General features: G+C 47.8%; 1 protein-coding gene across 5 annotated transcripts in view; it reads left to right on the forward strand.

The window, feature by feature from the left end:
* The window catches only part of AGBL4 (AGBL carboxypeptidase 4), a 1,382,976-nt gene that overhangs the window by 1,311,736 nt on the left and 47,820 nt on the right, over nucleotides 1-23,420 (forward strand). For all 5 annotated transcript variants that reach the window (XM_067008185.1, XM_067008176.1, XM_067008173.1 and 2 more), the window contains one exon: nucleotides 854-1,016. In XM_067008185.1, coding sequence (XP_066864286.1) covers nucleotides 854-1,016 — 163 coding nt within the window. The remainder of the gene's footprint in view (nucleotides 1-853; nucleotides 1,017-23,420) is intronic.

Raw genomic sequence — 23,420 nt, forward strand, 5'->3', positions numbered from 1 at the left:
TCTCTTGTATTCTGCTGAACAGGACATGCGTTCTCTTATTAAAACCAGGCTCTTCATTTACTGAGACTTCCATGGGTTAGCATAGACAGCCCTGCTAACCACAAGGAAACTGACCCTCACAGCTCTGTAAAAGAGATGTGATGTTTACCACCGCTTTACAGATGAGGAAACTGAGACTCAGACCAATAAGGCTAGTTGCCTAACATCTCACACACTTTTGAAGAGAGGACTTGAAATGCGGAGCTGCTGGCTCTTTCCTTTCTATCCACTGTGATGGGGGTAGTAGACACCCAAGTAAAGAAGAGCTGTGATCCCTGTGCTGTGGTGACGCTGAGCATGAGTTCAGCTGTCCCTAACGGAGGGGGAGCTTTGTGAAGGAGGGTTGGGGTGTCTGGAGTCACTTAGTCCTGGTCCAGATCTGTGTCACTTACTATGAACTTCCATTTCCTCACCTTAGAGGGGAAACATTACGACACCCCTGGCGAGGGGGGTGAAGCCTAAATGAGATACTATATGGGAAACAATATCATAAAGTTGAAAGCAGTGCCCAAATTTCAGTCTTGATTATCGCAATATCATTCTTATTATCTGTCTACTTTTCCTTGCTCCATCTATCCCCATTCAAATTTCCACAAATCTTTGTTAAATGGCAGTTACTATGCCGTAAGAACTGTGCTGGGTGCTTTCATTTAATTGTTTGTCTATTTAATCCATCCTTATAAGAATCTTGCCAAGTGGGATTCACATCCCACTTTTCAGATGAGGAAACTGAGATCCAGAGGTGCTCGCTCAAGGTCCCATAGCCAGCAGGTGTCCAGCCCTGATTCTCTCCTCCCTTCTTTGTCTTTCACAGTCCAGCACGTCCTTTAACCGAGATGCCGTGAAAGCAGGAACTGGCCGTCGCTTCCTCGGTGGGCTGCTGGACCACACTTCGTATTGCTACACCCTCGAGGTTTCCTTCTACAGCTACATCATCCATGGCAGCACGGCCGCTGTGCCCTACACGGAGGAAGCCTGTATCCTTCGCAGGTCCCCCCCAGCCCCCAGCCCCCAGCCCCCAGCCCTGGGCCAGCTCCAATCCAGCTGAAAGTACCCAAGTCTGCCAGGATTTACCAAGCAGGTCAGGAATTTGGTCTCCAACTCAGGTGAGGGCTGAGACTCTGGGGTGAGAGGATGGACGTGACTGGTTCTGCTGGTGTCATCTCTGGATTGTCCTGTTTGCTCTCTGCCCTCCTAAGGGACACCCCCCTCCATCTGCCTCTGTTATGCCTCAAGTCTTCCTTGGGCGCTTGGACCCATGGCCTTCCCATACCTGTGCTGCTCTCATCTCTCTCTCCCCTCTGTCCCCTTACAAAGGAGTGAGTCTTCCATCATCTAAAGTATGTAAGTACACAGGCCAGATGCTCATCCCGTGGCTGCTAAGGAAGAGTTTGACAGTCTTGGCCCCTCCTTCTCACCCCGAACATGTCTCTCTCTCTCTCTCTCTCTTTTTAAAAATTTTTTATTGGAGTAGATTTGATTTACAATGGTGTGCCAATCTCTGCTGTACAGCAAAGTGACTCAGTTATACACATACACACAGTCTTTTTTCTATATTCTTTTCCATTATGGTTTATCCCAGGAGATTGGATATAGTTCCCTGTGCTCTACAGTAGGACCTTTTTGTTTAACCATTCTAAATGTAATCGTTTGCATCTATTAACCCCAAACTCCCAGTCCATCCCTCTCCTTCTCCGCCTCCCTCTTGGCAACCATAAGATTGGTCTATAGACCAGACTTCCATCTCTCTGTGCTCCTCTCCCGCCCTTTGTCTTCCCTCTGTGCACGACTTTCCCTTTCGCTTGTCTGTACCCGCCTTGTCCCCTCTACTTTTATTTATTTATTTATTTATTTATTTATTTATTTATTTTTGGCTGCGTTGGGTCTTCGTTGCTGCGCGCGGGCTTTCTCTAGTTGCGGCGAGCGGGAGCTACTCTTCGCAGCGGTGAGCAGGCTTCTCACGGCGGTGGCTTCTGTTTGCTGCAGAACATGGGCTCTAGGTGCGTGGGTTTCCATAGTTGTGGCACGCAGGCTCAGTAGTTGTGGCTCACAGGCTCTAGAGCACAGGTTCAGTAGTTGCAGTGAACGGGCTTAGTTGCTCCGTGGCATGTGGGATCTCCCTGGACCAGGACTTGAACCCGTGTGCCCTGCATTGGGAGGCGGATTCTTAACCACTGTGCCACCAGGGAAGTCCCCATCCCCCTCTCCTTCTGTCTCTCCCCCCAACTCCCGCCTTGTATTTTTCTCTCCTTACTTCATGTGATGTGTTCCTTCCTCCCCTCCTCCATCTTCTCTCCTTTCCCCACCATCCTTTCCTCTCTCTCTCCCGTTAGCCTCCCTCCATCTTCTCTGCCTTCCTGCTCATCCTCTATGCATCTTTCCCTCTGCCTTTGCATTTCCTTTGCCAACTCGCTTTTCCTCTTGGCTTCCTCATAAAATGTCCCCGAAAACCCCCGAGCCTGTCATGATGAAATTAGAGGTCACTTTCTAGCTTGCTTGATTTTTTAGGGATTATTTAGTAATTCTAGTTTCCTGAGTATTGATTTTCATTTCAAGGTCAGTACATAAGGGTTGTGACAGATTGTGATGGTTTCTGCTTTTCTTTACTTTTTGTTTTTGGATTGACCCATTTCTCCTTTCTGAACACTTAGTTTTCTCAGAGAAAGAATTATAGTTGATGGAAAAGAAAGGGGAAGGATAATATTAACTCTCTATATACAAACTCTCTCTCCCCAGAAGTGGACGTGCTCCTTTCAGCCTTGATTCAACCCTTGGGGAGTGTTTGTGGAGTTCTTACCACACTCTGTGCAGGAAAACTTCCTTTCTGGTCGAGATATGACTCAGCACTAGTCCACATAGTTGGTTGCACCCTTGTGGCTCTCGGGGGTCCGGTAACGTAGCTGGGAACATGGGGGCAGGGTGATGGCCTCAGAGGGAGGGGCAAACGAGGTGTCAGACCAGTGTTCCAGATCTAGCACCTCACTGGAGAGACTGTGGTAAGAACTGAGGGAGAGTCCCGCCCCAGTCACAAGGACTGGGACAGTCACCTTGAAGTCTGCTTTAATAACTACCTGTCTCACCGGCCAATGGAGTAGACTCTGCTCTGCAGCAGAGAACTCTTGGTTTCCAAAGTCCTGGCCATCTTTATGTAAACACACACACACACACACACACACACACACACACACACACACACACGATGGTATGCGGCCCGTTGCTTCCCCAGGATCCACTAATTCTTGGGCTCCACGCATACGCACATTCCATGCTGCCTCTGCCTAGCTCGCCCTTGTTGTGGTGGCAAAGGAGATAGAGGGAGTTGTCTGAAAGAAGAGTTTGAGCATGCGCACCAAAGGTATGCCACATGTGAGCCTCATCTCAATGAGATAAGGGTCCCGCCAGGTGTGGCCTGCACTTAGTTTGTGGCTGATTTCTGATGTCCAGTTTGATGGGTTCTTCTACCCTATCTCAGCACCTCCAACATGCTTTTGTGTTAGAAGCAAATGTTTCTTTCTCTCAGTGGAAGGCCCCCCCCCTTGACCCAGGCCCAGGGTTTCCTCTCCTCAACATCCAATCCTCATTCATCAAAAGTAAGTGCACCATTAGCACATGCCAGGAATCCTACTAGGCACTGGGGTAAAGTATTGACCAAGAAGGCATGGTCCCTGACTCACAGAGCTTTTGGTCTACTTGGGGAGCCGGAAAAAGTAAGAGGCAGTTATAATCTGTGGGGTAAGTTCTGTGGTGGAGGAATTCCAGAGAGCCGTGGGAAATGTTCATTTAAATATATATATTGAGTGTCTGCCATAAGGCAGGTAAAGTTCCAGGCGCAGGGGATGTGTAGCGGGGAACATACTGAAGATAAAAATGTCTGCATATGGGGGTAGGAGGAGATTCAAACACAGTTTTGGGAGGTCAGGGAAGGCTTTCCAGCAGAAGAGACATCTAAGCTGAGTTTTTAAGACTGAGTAGAAATTAGCCAGATTGCTTGGGGTGGGTCGTTGTAGGGAAGGCATTGCAGACAGAAAGGGGAGGAAGGAAGGTGGCCTGTCGGAGCTGTAAGGGGTCGGGGATGGCTGAAGGACTTCAGATGCAGGAGATGAGACCAAAATGGCAGCCCGTTAGGAATTTAAACGGTAAGGACTGTGAAGGCAATGGAGGGCAGTAGAAGGGCTTTAAAGAGCAGTGGGGGGTTTCCCTGGTGGCGCAGTGGTTGAGAATCTGCCTGCCGATGCAGGGGACACAGGTTCGTGCCCCGGTCCGGGGGGATCCCACATGCCGCGGAGCGGCTGGGCCCGTGAGCCATGGCCGCTGAGGCTGCATGTCCGGAGCCTGTGCTCCGCAGCGGGAGAGGCCACAACAGTGAGAGGCCCGCATACCGCAAAAAATAAAAAAGAGCAGTGGAAAGCCCCTCTGGCTGCAGTGGGAAGGTTAGATTGGAGGGGCCAAGGCTGTAGACAGAGACACACTAGGAGACCGTTATGACAATCCAGGTGGGAAATGACTCAAGCCTAGACTTGGGTGGTGCTGTGGAATATGTAGAATGTGGCACTGAGAAGACTTGGGAAGTGATTGGATGGGGATGTCTGTGGGGACCAGATGCAGCGTGTGGAAGGGGTTAAGGGTGATGGGTAGCGAGGCTGTGCAGGAGCTGAGCAGGCCGCGGTGCTGTTGGGTCACCGCATCTTATCTATCATCTGGGGGACAAGAAGAGGAATCTGGAGTTTCTCCAGGGAAGTGCAGGCCAGTTCAACACACATGAGTGTGATTTAACCTGGTTCTTGTTTGAAATGCATTTAAAAAAGAAAAAACAAAAAACAAAAATCCTCTCATAGCAGAGGGAGACTTCAGGCAGACAGATTGTGATCTTTGTCGGCTGCTGGCTCTGTGTCCCGATCAGAAAAAGAAATTACACGGTCTGATAGCAATGGCAATATGTTCTGGGAGGAAGTGTCCTCTAGACTGGGAGTCAGGAGACCTGGATCTGATGACAGCGCCGACATCATCCCACCCTTCAGTCATCCTCCAGCCTCCCCGAGGTAAGCTTTGTCACCCTCACAAAGGCACCAGGAACCTTCCTGCTTTCTTAACCCCTGCTGTGGGAATAATATGTATGAAAAGAGAACAGACTTTCAATTGAGACAAATCTGTATTTGGGTCCAGCCTCAGCCATTTACAGGATGTGTCACCATGGGCAAGTTATATAGCCTCACTGTACCTCAGTGTCCTTGTCTGTAAGAGGAGGACCTAGTAATACCCAACCTCACTGAGTGGCAAGGAGGTTCAATGAAATAATATATATGAGTGTGCACCGTAAGCTTTAAATATTAAGCGACTATTGGTTAAAACATCGAAAAGTTTTACATGACTATGAATGAGGACCGGCATTTATATTAAAGAAGGTAGTCAGGGCTGTTAGAGCAAAAGACCAGGGGCTGTGTTGGTAGGGTCCGCAGGGCAAAAGGCCTTGGTGGGGTCACCGTAACGGAGGACCTGGACCTCAGACCGCCATGTGGTTCACACAGCGAGTGGGTACGTGCAGTTCCCATGATGAGGGATTTTAGGTCTGTCGTGCAGAGTATGCCCTTCCCAGCATCAGGGTCCATGAAGGCCAAATTAGCTATCCAGAGGATGCTGGGTGAGAGGAAAACCAGAGAAGGGCTAGGGGAGGTGGGGAATCCTGAGGGATATTTCACCAAGGACCACAGTAGTGTCTACCTCCTCACCTTCCAGAGCATATGTATCTGTCAGTTTAATTTTTCTCCCTGGAAAAGCACCAGCTAAACATTACCAGGGTCTTGCTCTCTGGCTCTCCTCCCCACTACATCAGGGTAATATAGCCATGGACACTGATGCTTCCCTAGCTGTGTGACCTTAGGCTGGTTATCTCACCATTCTGGGCCTGTTCCCCCATTTGTAAAATAAAAATAATAATACTCACTTTGCAGGCTTATCGGGTAGCAAAAAGATGCAATGTATCTCCAATCTCCTTGCACTGCCTGGCACCTGATAGGAACTCAGCAAATGTTCCTCTGTCACCACTTTTCTCATCCCCATGCAGACTGCATGACTTTCCTTCCACTGGTTGAATCTTCAACCCAATGATCTGTCTTTGAGTCCAGAAGCCGGGGGTTTGAATCCTGATTCCATCACCATCACTGGGGAGCCTCAAGCAGGCCCTGTCCCTTCTCTTAGGCTCAGTGTCTGATACTTCCTACTTGTCAGAGCTGCAGAATGAAACTATGTGTGGACTTGTCTGTATTCTGGTTCCTTCCATCTCTGATATTCTAAGATTTTTCAGGTTCTAAAATTTAAAATTCCCTGTTTAGATGAATTTATGATATCAAGAATCCACTGTTGTGTTATGTATGAGTCTTAAGACTGAGTGACCCCGTGAGCACGAGTTTCAGTCCAATAGGGAAAATCAGCACAGAAGTGTCCTGGACCACTGATCAAGCCAAGCCGATAGCTACTTTCATTCTTTTAGTTAAAGGGTTCTTAATCGAGGGCTTTATAGATGGGCTTCAAGAAGAGCCTATGAACTGTCTAAAAGTTTTGCAAGACTGTGAGTAAAGATGCGGAGTTCATTTTCTGGGAGGAAGACTTCTAACTTTCAACAGAATCTAAATGAAGCCATCCTCAGAGGCTGCCGCCCTGGCTGGTGGTCTCTGTTCAGGTTGCAGCAAGAATACAGCTCTGGTCAGAGGCGTGGGTGTGAGTTCTGCTTTCTGTCGTTCTAACTCAGTTATTTAACCTCAGTTTCTTCATCAGGAAAGTGCAGATAATGATTATTTACTTCACCGTGTTGTTTGGAGGGTTACGTGAGAGAAAGCGGATAAATGACTGGGCATATACTCAGTGCCATTAAATATTAGTTCCCTTGCCTTTCCTTCCTGTGGTTTGTTCTTCCTGTTGTTGTTGTGAAATGATAAATCCCTGAGAATTTTGGACCATTCTTCAGCAAACCTTATTTACATTTTACTGCCCTGCCAAGTAATAAATATGCTCTGTTCAAACAATTAAAAAAAAAAAGAGAGAGAGAGAAAGGCTACACTGGAATCATAAAACAACGCAGAGTTTCTCTGGCCTTTGTTTATGGTCTGGTTACAAGCCAAAAGGAAATAGCTCTTTGACATAATGGATGAGAAAAACATTGGAAACAGAGACCTTGGGTCCTAAGCAGACTGTTTTCCACACACACTTACAGCTGTGGACACCCTGAAATCAGAAAATGCTGTCTCTAGGTGAAGGGAATAGCTGCTGTAGCCAAGACAAAATGCAGAGCTTTAGAACTCAGTTAGTTATCTTGGTCTCAATTCAGAGCCCACTATATGCCTTGTACTGAGTCCTCTGAAACATACAGCAGACATTGAAGATACCATTTATTTACTCATCCATCCCACAAAGCTCACAAGACACTAGAAACAGGCAGATGAATAAGACATGATTCCTGCCTTCAAGAAGGAGACAGTTTTGAGAGGAGGGAAAAAGGTAGAGACAGCAGCACAGAGGGATAAATGATCAGTCAGAGAGAAGCTCTGCTGGTTCAGGATGCACATGGGAGCCATCTAACCCTGCAGGAGCAGTGAAGAAGGAGAGGGAAGGAAGACTTCCTGGAGGAGTAGTAACTAGGGCTCAGGCCTCCAGGGTGGTTGGGATGCAGGCAGCAGAAGCAACGTAGAGCCGCCTTCCTGGTAGAGGGAGACATACAGGAGAAAGCCCAGATGCCAGAGAGAGGGTGTGCATCCAAAGTATTGGAAGGAAGTTGGAGTTGGGCCAGAAACAGCAGGTGATAAATAAATATAGGCAGAACCAGACCATGAATAGAAGGAGAAAGATTTGTGAGCTATGTAACAGGTACATTAAACAAGAAACACTCAAAGCGTACAATTATAAAATATTTTTTGTCTCCCATTGACCCTGTACATAGATGCGTATAGATTCTACATCTAGATCTAGAGATATAAAAGCTCTTACAGACCCCATGACTTTCTAATCACTCTCAGGAAATTAAAAGTTTTCTATTTAATTCTGGTCACCCGACAGTCTCAGTTCAGCAATGACTGTGTCTTGTCCGATCAAAGCCATTGAACCTCTTCAAAGTAAAACCTTCCACATCCTCTAGCCCAGGCCTGTCTCAGACAGGCTGCTCGAGGTGACTCCTGTTTCCCCGACTTGATTTCCAGCCCTTTCCCCCATCTGGCTAACCCTAGATGTTTACCCCTCCAAGGTGGAGCAGGATGAAGGAGAGGAGGAAAGTGTAGGAAAGGTCTTGGGTGACTGGTACTCCCTGAGAGGGCCTGGCAGTCCCTTGTGGGCCTCCTCAGACACACCTGCCCTGGGGCTGGAGAGCGCTGACGTGGGCAAGTGCATGTACTCAGGCCGGTTGTTCATGGGTCCTCCCTCAGTCCACGTGATCTGGGATTCGCCTCCGTTAGGGCACTGCACCCTCCAGTGGCCCTCTTGTCTGAAGGAGAGCTAAAGTTTGCAAAGCTGGTTTTCTGGTTTCCTTTGGCAAGTCCTGCCTGGTACTTTCCTACCTCACTTTGCAATGTGGTATCTACAGACTTGGGATCTCAGCAAAACCAAGACTAAGACAGTTCCATCTTAATAACATGTTCTATTATCTAACTGGTAGAATTGACTATTTGGGGTGATTGCTTGGGTGTGGAGGTAAAGGAAGAAGTCAAGGAAGATGCCCAGTTTCTCAACTTGAACAACATGGCAGACGGTGGCGCCAATCACTTAAATACAACTATTGGAGAAAGGGGTTGGAGAGGGGGATATTCTGAGCTCTGTTTGGGATGTGTTAAGTGTAGGGGGCTCATGTGACATACAGATGGAGAAGTTTGGTAGGAAGATGGTTCTATGGGCCAGAATTTCTGGGAAGAGTCCTGGGCTTCAGACAGATTTTCCACAAGCTACTGTAGAGTCATAAGGAAGGAAGGGATTTTCTTGGTGTGCACAGTCAAGGTGGGCTTTCCCTTGAGTTGGTGAAAAGAATGCTGGGCTGGGAGTCAAGATCCCAGTTCCAGAACAGCCTTCTGCCCTCCCCCCTCTCTTAAAGCTGTGTGACCTTGGTTAAATCATTTTACTTCTCTGGCTAAAGCCTGGTACTAGGTAGATCCTCAGTGAATGTAAATGAATGAAGGAATGAATGAAATGGAAGCAAGCTTCACCTGCATCTGCTAGTTGGCTCACTAATAGGACAGTGAGTATGAATATGTATGTGTGCTGTGGTGGTTAGCAGGAGGAGGGGAGTACTGCCTGGGTTTTCTCTCTTGGGGAGGAAGCTTCACTTTTTATAGAGAAGAGTAGGAAGAAGTCAGGTCTGACCTGTTGGGTGACATGGAAAGATACCCAGGTACTTCCCAGTTCCTATTTGTGATGGCCGAGGTCAAGCCTTTGTTAAGATGCATAAACAAAAAAATGCTTCAAAAAGAGGGCTTTGGGAACAGATGACTAAACGGGACTGAAGCCGGTTCGATTTTTTTTTCTCCTCCACGCATATATGGACTAGAATTTGGTCTGTAAATATGAATGCCTACTAAATGACTGAATGGCTGGCTGCATGAATGAATGATTAATAGTAGTAGTAGTAATGGTAAAAATAATAATGTTGAGATGTACTTCATGAGATGGGTCAGGCTCCCTGCATTACAGGATTGGCTTTGCCTCCAAGTTGCCATGTAGGTTTGGGGAGTTCCTTTCTCATTGGGTCCAAATTTTCCTGTCTTTCGATTAGAAGATGAAATGATATGATCTCCAAGTTTATTTCCAAATCATTAGGTAGCTAGCTAGCTAGCTAGATAGATAGATAGAGAGAGAGAGAGAGAGAGAGAGAGAGAGAGAGAGAGAGAAAGAGAGAGACAGAGAGAGAGAGACAGATGGATATAGAAAGAATCATTTGATTTTTGGCCTTTGAGATAAGTACCTTTTTTTTAACATCTTTATTGGAGTATAATTGCTTTAGGTTGTTGTGTTAGTTTCTGCTGTATAACAGAGTGAATCAGCTATATATATATATATATCCCCACATCCCCTCCCTCTTGTGTCTCTCACCCTCCCTATCCCACCCCTCTAGGTGGTCACAAAGCACTGAGCTGATCTCTCTGTGCTATGCGGCTGCTTCCCATTAGCTTTCTATTTTACATTTGGTAGTGTATATATGTCCATGCCACTCTCTCACTTTGTCCCACCTTACCCTTCCCCCTTCCTGTGCCCTCAAGTCCATTCTCTACGTCTGTGTCTTTATTCCTGTCCTGCCCCTAGGTCCTTCAGAAGCTTTTTTTTTTTTTTTTTTTTTTAGATTCCATATATATGTGTTAGCATATGGTATTTGTTTTTCTCTTTCTGACTTACTTCACTCTGTATGACAGTGTTTAGGTCCATCCACCTCACTACAAATAATTCAGTTTTGTTTCTTTTTATGGCTGAGTAATATTCCATTGTATATATGTGCCACATCTTCTTTATCCATTCATATGTAGATGGACACTTAGGTTGCTTCCACGTCCTGGCTATTGTAAATAGAGCTGCAATGAACATTGTGGTACATGACTCTTTTTGAATTATGGTTTTCTCAGGGTATATGCCCAGTAGTGGAATTGCTGGTCATATGGTAGTTCTATTTTTAGTTTTTTAAGAAATGTCCATACTGTTCTTCATAGTGGCTTTATCAATTTACGTTCCCACCAACAGTGCAAGAGGATTCTCTTTTCTCCACACCCTCTCCAACATTATTTGTAGATTTTTTTTGATGATGGCCATTCTGACTGGTGTGAGATGATACCTCATTGTAGTTCTGATTTACATTTCTCTTAATAATTAGTGATGTCAAGCATACTTTCATGTGTTTGTTAGAAATCTGTACATCTTCTTTGGAGAAATGTCTTTTTAGGTCTTCTGCCCATTTTTGGATTGGGTTGTTTGTTTTTTTGATATTGAGCTGCATGAGCTGCTTGTATATTTTGGAAATTAATCCTTTGTCAGTTGCTTCATTTGCAAATATTTTCTCCCATTCTGAGGGTTGTGTTTTCATCTTGTTTATGTGTTCCTTTGCTGTGCAAAAGCTTTTATGTTTCATTAGGTCCCATTTGTTTATTTTTGTTTTTATTTCTATTACTCTAGGAGGTGGGTCAAAAAAGATCTTGCTTTGATTTACATCATAAAGTGTTCTGCCTATGTTTTCCTCTAAGAGTTTTATAGTGTTTGGCCTTAACATTTAGGTCTTTAATTCATTCTGAGTTTATTTTTGTGTATGGTGTTAGGGAGCGTTCTAGTTTCGTTCTTTTACATGTAGCTGTCCAGTTTTCCCAGCACCACTTATTGAAGAGGCTGTCTTTTCTCCACTGTATATTCTTGCCTCCTTAATCAAAGATAAGGTGACCACAAGTGCATGGGTTTATGAGATAAGTACCTTTTACATATAGGGAAACTCAAGCCCGGAAAAGTCAAATAACATGCCCCGGGCTGCTCTCTCAATTCTGCCTGGTAGGCTTTCTCTTGCTCTCCTCCCTGCTGTACAGTTGGCCCAGTTTCCCTTCCTTTCCTGCATGACAAAACCCCACAGAGGTTAGGACCCACCACCCAGCTCTTGCCCGTCCTATAGCCCCACTCTGTGTAACCCCTGCCCCCAGCCTTGACATGTTTGTAGTCTCTGATCACCCAGATGTCATGCCACACAGACCCTGTCTCTGTGGTGCCCCAGCTCAGCTGCCTTGCTCTTTGTGAACTCTGCCTTGGCCCTCGCACTTCCCACCTCCAGATCAAAGCACACCTTCTACCCAGGCCTAGAAAACCAAAACATCATTACTTTCCCGCAGCCTCCCTCATCCCCGCAAAATGAGGTTTCTAAGGGTTTTATCTGCTATTGTCAAGTTTATAGCCATAATTCGAAATGCTGTTAATATTACTGACAGCAGAGAGCTACAAATTACAAAGTTGTAAAGTTATTTTATGGTGATAACCGTCAGCCTTCACTAGCAGCCCTGCAAGGCTCCATGGAAACCAAGTTGCTGATAAAAATAGTTGATATTGTCTCAGGATTATGGCTGTTAGCTGACAGTCAGAGAAATTCCGGCTGGTTCTTCAGAAATTTGAACCTGTTTGTTTATATTCAAGTTCACTTGCACACTTATATACACACTTACTTGTGTTTCTATGATCTTACTGTACAAATGTGGGGAGAGGCCCTAAAGTAGAAGGACTTCACCCCAAGTCTGTCCCAACCAGTTGCAGATTTGGGTCTCTGACCAGCCCAAAGGACACCGAGAGGGACTGTCTGCCACACTGTATGTGTTTAATAAGTAATTGTGGAATGGATGAAAGCCTGGAACACTTGAAGGGCTTAGGCAATATTGAGAACAAAGGTCTTGAAAAAATTCTGTCTTTACAGTAAACAAATGAAACCAAAGCAGCTTTGGAAGTACTGATTTGGGGGAACAAGGTCTCTTATGTGGTAAATTGGCTTAGGCATCTTAGTTAGCACTATGAAGCTCCATATTAGCCCACAAGGCAAATGTATCAACCCGCACAGCCACCACACACTGTTCTCCTGCCAGAATTGATGCCGACCGGCTGCATTAACAGAGGCCAATGTTGGGAGCAAGGAGGTGCCGGCCTTTCTTTGCCTTGTTGTGTCATGGACCCCTGGAGCCCTGGGTTCATTTCTGCCTACCCCCCACCTATGCAGGCCAGTGAGAAAATGGTGCATGGCCTCTGAAGACCTAGGATGGGAGGGGAAGATAAAACTAGATTTACCGTGTGTCCAGGTTTGACTGGGACTGAGGGGTTTCCTGGGACAGGGGACTGGTGGTGCTAAAGCCAGGACAGTCCTGGGTAAAGCAGGATGGTTGGTCACCCTACCCAACACTGTGGCCTGTGAGGAACTGGCCAGGGAATCGGGGGTATTCTCCTTGGAAAGAAAACATCTGGACTCTTTGCTTTGGTCAATTTCTAAAGAGTCATCATGGAGCAGAGGGGGTAGATCTGTTCTACGTGGCTCTAGACGTCAGAACGAGAGCCAGTGGAGGCAGCTCCAGCTTGAACCTCTACATGGGGGAGAACGGAGACCACACTTACTGAGCATTTATTATACGCCAGGACCTGGCCTGGCTTCTGGGGATGCAGCGATGGGTGGTAACAGTGTCTTCCTGGAGAACTTCCCGTGCGGTGGGCAGACAGGCGGGCGAGTGGCTGCAGCACAGTGTTGTGACAGAGGGGGCACAGAGGGAGACTGAGCACCGACCTGGAAGGGGCTTGCAGGCAAGGCAGGGAGGGCAGCGTGTGCAGAATCTGCAGCCCTGGGAGAGCTGCTTCCCTCCTTTGGGTAAGTCTGGGCCTTGGAGTGCAAGCTGGGGAGTGAGAGTCAGTGAGGCTGGAGAGGTCTGCAGGAGCCAGTTGGTGAAGGACTGATGATCTACTGGCAAACCAGCGTTGCAGGGAGAGCATGATGGCAGTGGGGAGGCCAGGGGGACGGTCAGGGGAGATAGGAGTGGGCGCGGATAGACGGGTGCCACCTCACCAAGTTACACTCCTCTGCTCTGCCTTCTCCCCGTTCCTTTCATCTTTAAAAGGATGTGCTCCCTGGACACTGGCTCTGAAATTAAGTCAAAGGTCCCCCTTTTCCTGACTTCCGGAGGGAACCAACAATTCCAGTTTCTCAGATCGTCACATCTGACCAGAGGTTTGGGGCTATCTTATTGGCATTGTTGTGAGGTGGACAGTGTTCTGATGTGAGACTCTTGAGCCTTGGACCTTGTTCATCTGCTTTTGGCCACTGACTTGCTGTGTGTGTGACGCTCAGCAAATCACTAGCCTTCCCTGGATCCCACTTTCCCATCTGTGAAATGGTGGGTATGGACAAAGGGCCTCCATCCTCCAGGCCTCATTCAAAGGGCCTATTGAGCTTGGGTCTAACTCGCGTTTATTGAACATCTATGTATTGGGCACAGTCATCCCTAGGATTTTGTTAACCCCCCTGTGGGCACAGCCCAGTTGCCACAGGTCCACCAACCCTCCCTTTCTTCCAGAAAGATCTGGAGCCAGCACCTCAAATCTCACTTCCCAAGCAGCAGGCTGCATGCCCGGCAGGACATGCTGTCTGTCTGGGGTTTCTTATCCGTCAGTATTTTCCTCAAGATGATAAATGTCCTGCCAAGAAGAGGAGGCAGCTGCCAACCCTGTCCGAGGCGAGGGCCCTTAGCTGAAGCTGTGGCCGTGCCTGGCGTGTTGATGTATCTGGAGAGGCAGGGGGTGGGAGTTGTGACTAGCAGGGTGAAAAATGGAACCTAGAGGGAGCAGGAGGTCAGGACCACTGCTCTCAGTGTAAGCACATTTTGCCATGAGTCAGTGGAGACAAGAGAGGAGACAGAGGATGCTTGGATTTCCGTTCAAAGCAAAATATATTTACGGTACTTACAGAGCTCCTACAGGATGCTGAGCCCAGAATGGGCCATCAGGAAGTGAACAGCCCTTATTGGTGTATAAAGTGCATTCAGAGCCATCACCTTGTTTGATCCCCCCAGCAATCTACAGAGATGAGTATTATTATCTATCTTCATAAACAAGGGGGGGGGGTGCCTGTTGTCCCTGAGTGCCTGTCCTTAGCCACAACCAGTTCCCGGCTCCTAAAGTGCAGAAACAGTCGAATAGAGGTGACTGCTCAGGTGACAGTTTGTAGATGGTGGAGCAGTCCCCTCCCAGAAGCTTGGATTTGTTTCTTCCTTTACCAAGTCCAAATCTCATTGCCCTACTAGAGGACAGTTTCTTTGAAGAAACCTGCCAGATGGTTGAGGAGCTAATTATAGCTGAGATGTAACTAAGAGATGCCATTGTTTGATAAGAGGAGGAAGAGAGCTTGGCGTTTGGAGCCAGGCTGACCTGGGTACAGATCTTGGCTCTGCTATTTACTAGTTGTGTGACCTTGGGCAAGAGACCTAAGCTCTCTGAGCCCGACTTTGCCTATCTATAACAGTGATGATTATGCTACTTACCTCACAGGGTTGTTTCAAGTAGACGGAAACAAACAAACAAAATCTCAGGTGCCGAATAAATTACCTGGAACATGGTAGGCACTCAGTAAATAATAATGCTATTATTACTGTTTCTGGTCAAGTACTGAATTGGATGAAATCTGAGTAATAAATGTCTGGACCATCAGGAAACAGTGATATCAGTGCAGGCTGGAGGTTTCATGGAAATTTCCATGAAGCATTCTTAAGATTCTAAAGGGGTTCCTAAGATTCTTAAATAGCAGCAATCCTTTTAAAAGCGTGTTTGGATTTCTCAGATATCCCAATAGAGTCAGACTCCATCATCTGGATTCATGTGCATAGATTAGAACTTCTTATCAAGACAAAGTCATTGATGATCAGGCTCAGTCTGGGGTCAAGATGTGGGACTGAGACCAAGACCCAGGGGGTGACAAGGGTAGGTACTTGGTGCTGAGAGACAATATATGTAAGCACTCCTTAATCCTGGTGTTGAGGAAACAGTAACATGCTTAAGTTCTCCTTATGGAAGGTAAGGACTGAAAGTGCCATGATTTTCATTTATTTTTCAATGTGATCACAGACAAGTGACACTCCACCTCAGTGCCTCGGTGTCCCCCTCTCCCTGCTGCTGCCCGCCTTGTGAATGGTTGCGCAGATCAGATGGCAGGGTATTTCAGAAATGGTTTTGAAAATGAGTCTTCTCTGTACTCAAGGAAGCGGTGATTCTTGATGAAGGGGAGGAGGGGGGCCCATGGGAGAAGTTGGAGGGACCCTGCCCTTCGGGACAGAAATCTGGAATAGAGTAGGGGCGGGGCGGGGCGGGGCCAGAGGAGGTGCTGGGCTGGAGCAAAGGCAGCCAAGGGGGACCCAAACCAGGTCATCGCCCATGCTGTGTCTGCAGAGATGTGCACAGGATCCTGGCTCCACTGAGAGCTGGCAACCCACAGACCTGAGCCAGAGGCTCGCCTCTCATCTGCCTGCCTAGCGGTGACCACCGGCTGCAGCGCCAGCTCCGTTGCTGTTGTCTGGGGTTGAAGTGCCCTCTTCTGGCCCCCAGGGTGCATGGCTGCCTTTGAGAGTCTGGCTTCATCCCGCAGAGGGTTGGGAAGCCGCCAAGTCCTTTGTCTGGGCTGGGAGGAGGGAGGGACACATCCACTCACCTCTCCCAGTTTTCTCCCTGCATGGGCATCCCCCCTCCCGACTATTTCTTCCCTCTCCCCTCTGTCTCTGTCTCTCTCTCCTCTTCCCCATACTCTTCTCTGTCAGTCTGTTGGACTCTGTCTCTCAGACAGACACACGCACTCACACAGTGTCTGGTGTGCCCTCCCTCGCCTCCGCCTGCTGTCTTCTCCTTCCCCACAGCCTCCTGTCTCCCCGGCCCCCCCGCCCCGTCCTCCACTTTTCCTTTCTCTCTCCTTCTTCCTCATTAGTGCCCTTCCTCTCTTAAGACAAATAGCAGAAACGTTTTGCACCAAATCTGCGTTGGATTCCAGTGTCCTCTGCTTACACTCTCCTGTGCAGGTGCGCAGAGCTGCAGCCCCTTAACTGGTGGCGGTGAGGATTAAAGGGGCACACGCAGCCTCAGCACTCCTTCCCCTTCCATCTCCTCGCAGCCCCACTAGGCTTTCTATTCTTCCTCTCCTCTCCCATCCTCCGCCCGCCCGCCCTCTGCCCCCCACCTCAGTACAGATTCAGATTCAAATACCACTTATTGAGCTCTTCAGAAAAGTGGGGACTTGACCTTCACCTTGAAGGAGCTGTCTTTCCTTTCCGGGATCACAGTCTCTCTTTTCTGCCTCCCCGAGTGGGCAGAGTGGATTTTTGACAAAGTGTGCCATCCGGGCCTGTGAACTGAGCTAAGGGACGACCAGAGGGTGTAAGGATGTCAAGAGAGCTCCTCTTCCCAGTGTGTCCTCGGTGGGAGTGTGGGGAGGAGTCATCTCCCGAGGTCCCACATGACGTCCTGGTGTATGTGTCGGTGGGCCAGTTATTTTAACGTGCTTGCCATTTATTTACTGTGTGTGCTAGTTACAACAAAAGCCCATGCCACACTAAAGCCACACAAAGAATTTCCCAGCACTGAGCTCTTAAGGAAACCTCTCACCCAGGGCCCCATGTTGGCAGGAGTGACCTGGGGCCTCTTAAGTGTTCCTTCAGCAGATGCCAGCACCAGTGTCACGAGGTTGCCTCTCACGGTGTCCGCCGAGGAGAGCCGAGGGTACAATCCCAAACACGCTCCAGGTCGCAGCTACCTGACAGCAACACAGGCTGCATCTTCCACACCTCCCTCGGGGAAGGTCGAGTCTCTCAGCCCAGCCACAGAGAAGCCGGGACAGCCAACTGGTCCAGGCTTAGGCAAGGGCCAGGACTGGAGGTATATGAGCCGGTCTGGTTCAGTGGTTAGGAGCCTGGGGTTCTGCAATCATACAGATCTGGTTTCAGATCTTAGCCCTGCCGTTTCTGAGCCCTGCACAACTGTGGGCAAGCTGCTTCACCTCTCTGGACCCCAGACTCCTTGTCCACCGAAGAGAGATACTGGTACAAACTTCCCAGGGTTTTTGTGAGGTTAAATTAGAATGTAAGTACTTAACATGCTGACTGTCTCCGAGTTAGGAATGGTAGCTCTTATTACACGTTACAGTTCTGTGTGATCACTTCATGGGGATCTGCTGAGTAGGTGGTCCGGAGGCCAGCTGGTTGCGGACCAGACTTCCTGCCTGGATGGAGAACCATCCAGCCCCCCGTAGAGACACGGGCAGCCAGACAACTAGTTCTAAAGCAAAGAGGATTCCTCTTTTGAGTTCTCCACAAGAAAACTGTGACTGTAGTCTGCCCTACTTATTTACACTAAGGGCAGACTGGGAAATCCCAAGTTCCCTTCCCTTTGGCTAAGCATTTTAGTAATAATATTTGCAAGTGAACTTCTCTGGGATTTCTGGGAACGCACAGCATTTAAAGCACGAGAGGATATCTGAGTCATGGAAAGTTGGGAAGATTTTGAGAGAAGGAAAACATTGATTGATTGCCTGCCATGTGCCAGGCACCGTGCTGAGTGCCTTGTTAGCTTATTTAATTCCCACAGCAGCCTTATGAAAGAGGCACTATTTCTGTCTTGCACGTGAGAAAATGTTGGCTCCAGATATGAATGTACCTGAGGTCACACAGCTTACGTGGGACAGAGGCAGGTTCTGAGCCCAGAGCCCTGTAAGCCCACAGCGCCTGATCTGCTCCTGTGCTTATGACTTCCCTGCCTCACCCCACCCCTCCAGCCCCCCACTGCTCATTGGGGAAGCAGCAGACCCCCGAGCCCTGGCAGAGCAGACCCCTCTTTCCAAATATGCCAATTCATACCGTCCCTCATCTGCTCTGGTTTTCTTCTGAGTGACTGAGTGTTTTCACTTGGCCTAAACTCCCCCATGTCTCCTCACCAGAAGGTGATTGAGGAGGGAAAGTTACTGGGCTCTGCTGAAAGTCATTTTTAGATTCTGGAGCGGGACAAGTGGGAACAATGACTTCACATGTGCGTGACTAATTCAAAGCACTTTAATCTTCAAAATGTCAAACTTTATGGTCAGGGGATGTTCCACAGTGAGCAGTGGCGCTGCGAAAATTAAAATAGCAGGATGGCAGGGCATGGAGACCGGGCGTCTTTGTAAGGGCAAACAATCTCCAGAGGTGATGGCTGGAGCTGCAGGCCAGTTCTGAAGTACAGACTGAAACTACAACATCATTGTAAGTGACTGACCATCTACGATTAAGATGTTCCAGGCAAATGGCCTGCATTAGCGTGGATCTTTACTACAACCCTGAGAGACAGGCATTATGGACCCCATTTGGAATAAGAAGTCGGGGAGGATATTAATGCTCAGGGCAATTAGGGTATTTGCCCAAGGTCATGTAGTTAGCAAGTGCCTTTGCAGATTCTTTTTTTTTTTTTTTTTTTTTTTTTTGCGGTAGGCGGGCCTCTCACTGGTGTGGCCTCTCCCGTTGCAGAGCACAGGCTCCAGACGCGCAGGCCCAGCAGCCATGGCTCACGGGCCCAGTCGCTCCGCGGCATGTGGGATCCTACCGGACCGGGGCACGAACCCGTATCTCCCGCATCGGCAGGAGGACTCTCAACCACTGCGCCACCAGGGAAGCCCGCCTTTGCAGATTCTTAAGCTCAAAACTGTCAGCTTTCAAAATCTGCTCTGTTGCTGCCACATCAGTTGCCTTTTGCCTTCATGGCTTCAAAGCAACATGAACTCATCCATGTTGTATCCATCAATGATCTAAGACAAATTTGGAACAAGTAATTAATGTCTTACTTCATATAACCTTAGATCCGTGTCAAGAAACAAGACCGTAGGAAAAGGCCATTGGGTTCTGGAAGTCAGAGGACCCAGGCTAGAAACCAGACTACCAGAAAATTACTGTATAAATGAGAGTTTATCTTCCCTCTCTGGGCTTTTGTTTTTTTATTTATAAAAGTGTTAGAGGGAGTTGTGCAAAATCATATATTTACCAAGCACCCACTTTGTACCAGGTCCTGCTCTGGGCATTGAGAATCAAAGACAAATAAGACATTGCTTCTTCCCACATGAGGGCAGTTGAACCAAGGAGTCTCTAATGTCCTTCCCAGTTCGGACATCCTATGAGCTCAAATTCAGCCATAAGGAAGGATGGTGGGTCAATGGACTTTGACCCTATACAGTGTGTCTTAGCTCTGCTAGAACCTAGACCCAGTGTTTGGAGCTGCACCCCAGTGGGCCCAGGGTCAAAACACACAGAGACACCGGGGTCCAGCTAGATGGGCAAGTGAGCACATGGAAACCCAGGCACTGGCCATTCGTTTGTTCAATCATTCGCTCATTTGTTTATGGAGAAGTTTCTGAGCATTCCTTCTGTGTCAGGCACCATACTGGGTGGCTAGAGATATAGAAATGGTTCAGAGAAGGCCCCAGTATTCCAAGACTGTATGTACAATCTGCTGGAGAAGTTGATGTGCAGCTATTACAATTAATGGACATTCTAGGGCCAGGCCAGAGACATGACAGCACATGTATTCCGGAGCTGGGAACGTCTGGAGCTTCAAGCACCAGGAAGGACTGTGGGTTCAGTACTCTTCCTTGCCCCACTGATGTTGGGCATATCTAGGTGACCTCCTTTGGCAAACGGGAGGCTAACAGAACAGACCCAGATGGAGGTCTCCAATGTGCCTGTGCAGTTTGGCTTGGCACTGGCTATTCTAAAGATCCACCAGGAGAAGAGCATGCCACAGGGAGCCACTGCCACTTTAGCCTGGCCCCAGAATGAACACTGCGGACCCCCCTGCAGTCTGCAGCCAAGCCAGCCTGGAGCCCTACCTTCTGGCAGAGTTTATCCTACATCAGTCAAACCAGCCACCTGCAGACTTGGGAGAGAGAGAATGGGAAAGATGGATGTTGTTTTAAAAAAATGGATACAGTTATTAGGGGAAGGAGTGCTTGGAGACAGGGCTGAGCAGAGAGGTGAGGTCCTTATTTATGTGCCCTACCCAGGAGTGTAGGTGCTAGTCATGCTGAGCGAGGGATGCCGTGATCAGATTTGCAGGATTCTCGACCCATAGAGAGAGGTAGCAACCATAAGACCCACTGGAGCTGGGGGCCCAATAGACTTCCCAGCTGAGCTTTCCATCAGGTTGGCCTGTGAGGACCACAGCATCTTCTGTGCTCCCAGCTGTTGGGGAAAGTGTATCACAGAGATTCCCACCAAGGTACTGATACCACAGCCCATGCACAGCCTCATAAGGCCTGGAGCAGCTCAGGCTCTAGGGCCAGTAACCTCCAGAAAAAGGCAGCCTCTCCCTTCTTCCTTCACTGTGCAAACAAATATCATTTTCTCTGTGAGTCACAGCATGAAACATTGGGAAGCACTGGCTTAGCATAAGGGGTCCAAGCCCTCCCCCACACCCTGCCAAGGACATGCTGTCTGCTCTGACCTGTTTCCCTCCCTGCAAGGTCTGTCTCCTTCAGTTTCCAGACATGTCTCCCTTCTCTTGGATGGTGGGCAGAGAGCAGAGATCCAGTGTTGCACCTTTGCATCCATAATATACTGTCTGAGGATTTTTTATTACCCTGTCGAGACAAAGAGCAATGGACTACATTTAAATTCAGGACCCAACTGACTGCAGCACCGTGTCCGAATCCTTCAGAGCAACCTCTGCTCTAGCTCCACGAGCTGCCCCCAGGCTGGTCTATACTGGGCCTCTCTACTGGGTCCACTATCCCCACTTCCTCTGTCTGCCCTCCAGTGCTGGGCATCACACGTGCTTAGATGGCAAAAGAAAGGACAGAGACGGTGTGATGTAAGTCCAGACTGCTCTTGGAGGTCAGGAATGTCTGAGAGTAAAGAGGCCTGGAGCAGGTGGGGACACCTTCCTGGAGGTGATGGGCCTTGATAATAAGATTTAGCAAGGCACGGTAGCTCACAGTTTACAAGGCTCTCACACACACAGACAGGGTCTCTATGAATCATCACAACAACCCTATGAAGGAGAAACAATTATTCTCATTTTCCAGCTTAGACAACAAAGGCTCAGCCAGGTAAAATAACCTGATGGAAGTGCACTGCCAGTAAGTGATTGTATAAGTCAGCGTTCTCCAGAGAAACAGAGCCAACAGGATGTGTGTCTATATAGAAAGGAATTTATTTTAAGGAATTGGCTCTTGTGATTATGGAGGCTGGCAAGTCCCAAATCTGCAGGGCGGGCCAGCAGGCTGGAGACCCAGGGAAGAGCCAATATTGCAGTTCAAGTCCGAAGGCTGTGCACTGTACAATTCCTTCTTGCTCAGGGGAGGTCAGTCCTTTGTTTCATTCAATCCTTCAATGGATTGGCTGAAGCCCACCAACATTATGGAGCGTAATCTGCTTTACTCAAAATTCACCAATTTAAATGATAATCTCATTCAAAACATTCTCACAGAAACATCCAGAATAATGTTTGAACACTTATCTGGACATCATGTCCCAGACAAGTTGATATATAAAATTAGCCATCACAGTGGTAGAGCTTGTGTCTGACCCCAGGTCTGTTGGCTTCAGATTCTGAACTTGACTACATCAGAGCACCCAAAGTGATCTGTTCTGGACTTTAAAGAAGAAGAATTTGAAAGAGTGGCATTTAGTTCATTTTAACAAATATTTATTGAGGGTCTTCCTTGTGTCTAGCTCTCTTGATATTGAGATTCAAAACAGAACAAAATAGCATTCAGCCTCACAGTCTAATGAAGGAGATTTACAGTCCAGTAATGAAACAGGGAAGGCATTCTGGAGAGTAGATCATCCTGAATAAAGGCTGAATGGTAGAACTGAGCATGTTAAGAAATTGGCCTGTCTTGACTGGTGAGTTCATACAAGGGAGACTTAGGAACTGAAGTTGGAAAAGTCCTTTGGGGCCGGATCATAGAAAGCCTTGAATGCCCTAGTACTAATTTGAGGTTTTAGTTTATAGGCAACAGGGAGCCAAATAAGTTTCCTGAGCAAGAGAGTAGCACGAAGAAATTACTGTATTAACAAGAGGAATGGGTAGTGTATATAGGAGGAGATAGAGAAGGGGAGTCAGGTTAGTTTACCCTAGACCAGTGAGCATGTCCTCTTGATATGATTTGGGAGCATTGTGAAATCCATACTTCATTCTCCAATCAAGAAAGAAACATCTGGGGACTTCCCTGGCCATTCAGTGGTTAAGACTTTGCCTTCCAGGACTTCCCTGGTGGCGCAGTGGTTAAGAATCCACCTGCCAATGTAGGGGACACGGGTTTGATCCCTGGTCCAGGAAGATCCCACATGCTTCGGAGCAACTAAGCCCATGTGCCACAACTACTGAGCCTGCACTCTAGAGCCCGCAAGTCACAACTACTGAGCCTGCATGCTGCAACCACTGAAGCCTGCATGCCTAGAGCCTGTGCTCCACAAGAGAAGCCACCTTAATTAGAAGCCTGCACAGCGCAACAAAGAGTAGCCCCTGCTCGTCACAACGAGAGAAAGCCCGGGCGCAGCAACGAAGACCCAATGCAGCCAGAAAAAAAAAAAAAAAAAAAGACTTCACCTTCCAATGCAGGGGGTACAGGTTTGGTCCCTGGTCAGGAAGCTAAGATCCCACATGCCTCGTGGCCAAAAACCAAAACATAGAACAGAAGCAATATTGTAACAAATGTGATAAAGACTTTAAAAATGGTCCACATCAAAAAAAATCTAAAAAATAGCAGAAAGAAACATTTTTGGCAAGGGCCAAGAATTTCTGCCACCAACTGGCTTCTCAGTGAAGTTTCAGAATTATGGAAAAGACTTGGCTAGGTGTCAGGTACTGCCCTGGGAATTTTCCATAATCTCAAAACAATCATGTGAAGAAGACAGGGCAGAGAT

Source organism: Kogia breviceps, chromosome 1 (assembly GCF_026419965.1).
Source record: "Kogia breviceps isolate mKogBre1 chromosome 1, mKogBre1 haplotype 1, whole genome shotgun sequence".
Classification (NCBI taxonomy): Eukaryota; Metazoa; Chordata; class Mammalia; order Artiodactyla; family Physeteridae; genus Kogia; species Kogia breviceps.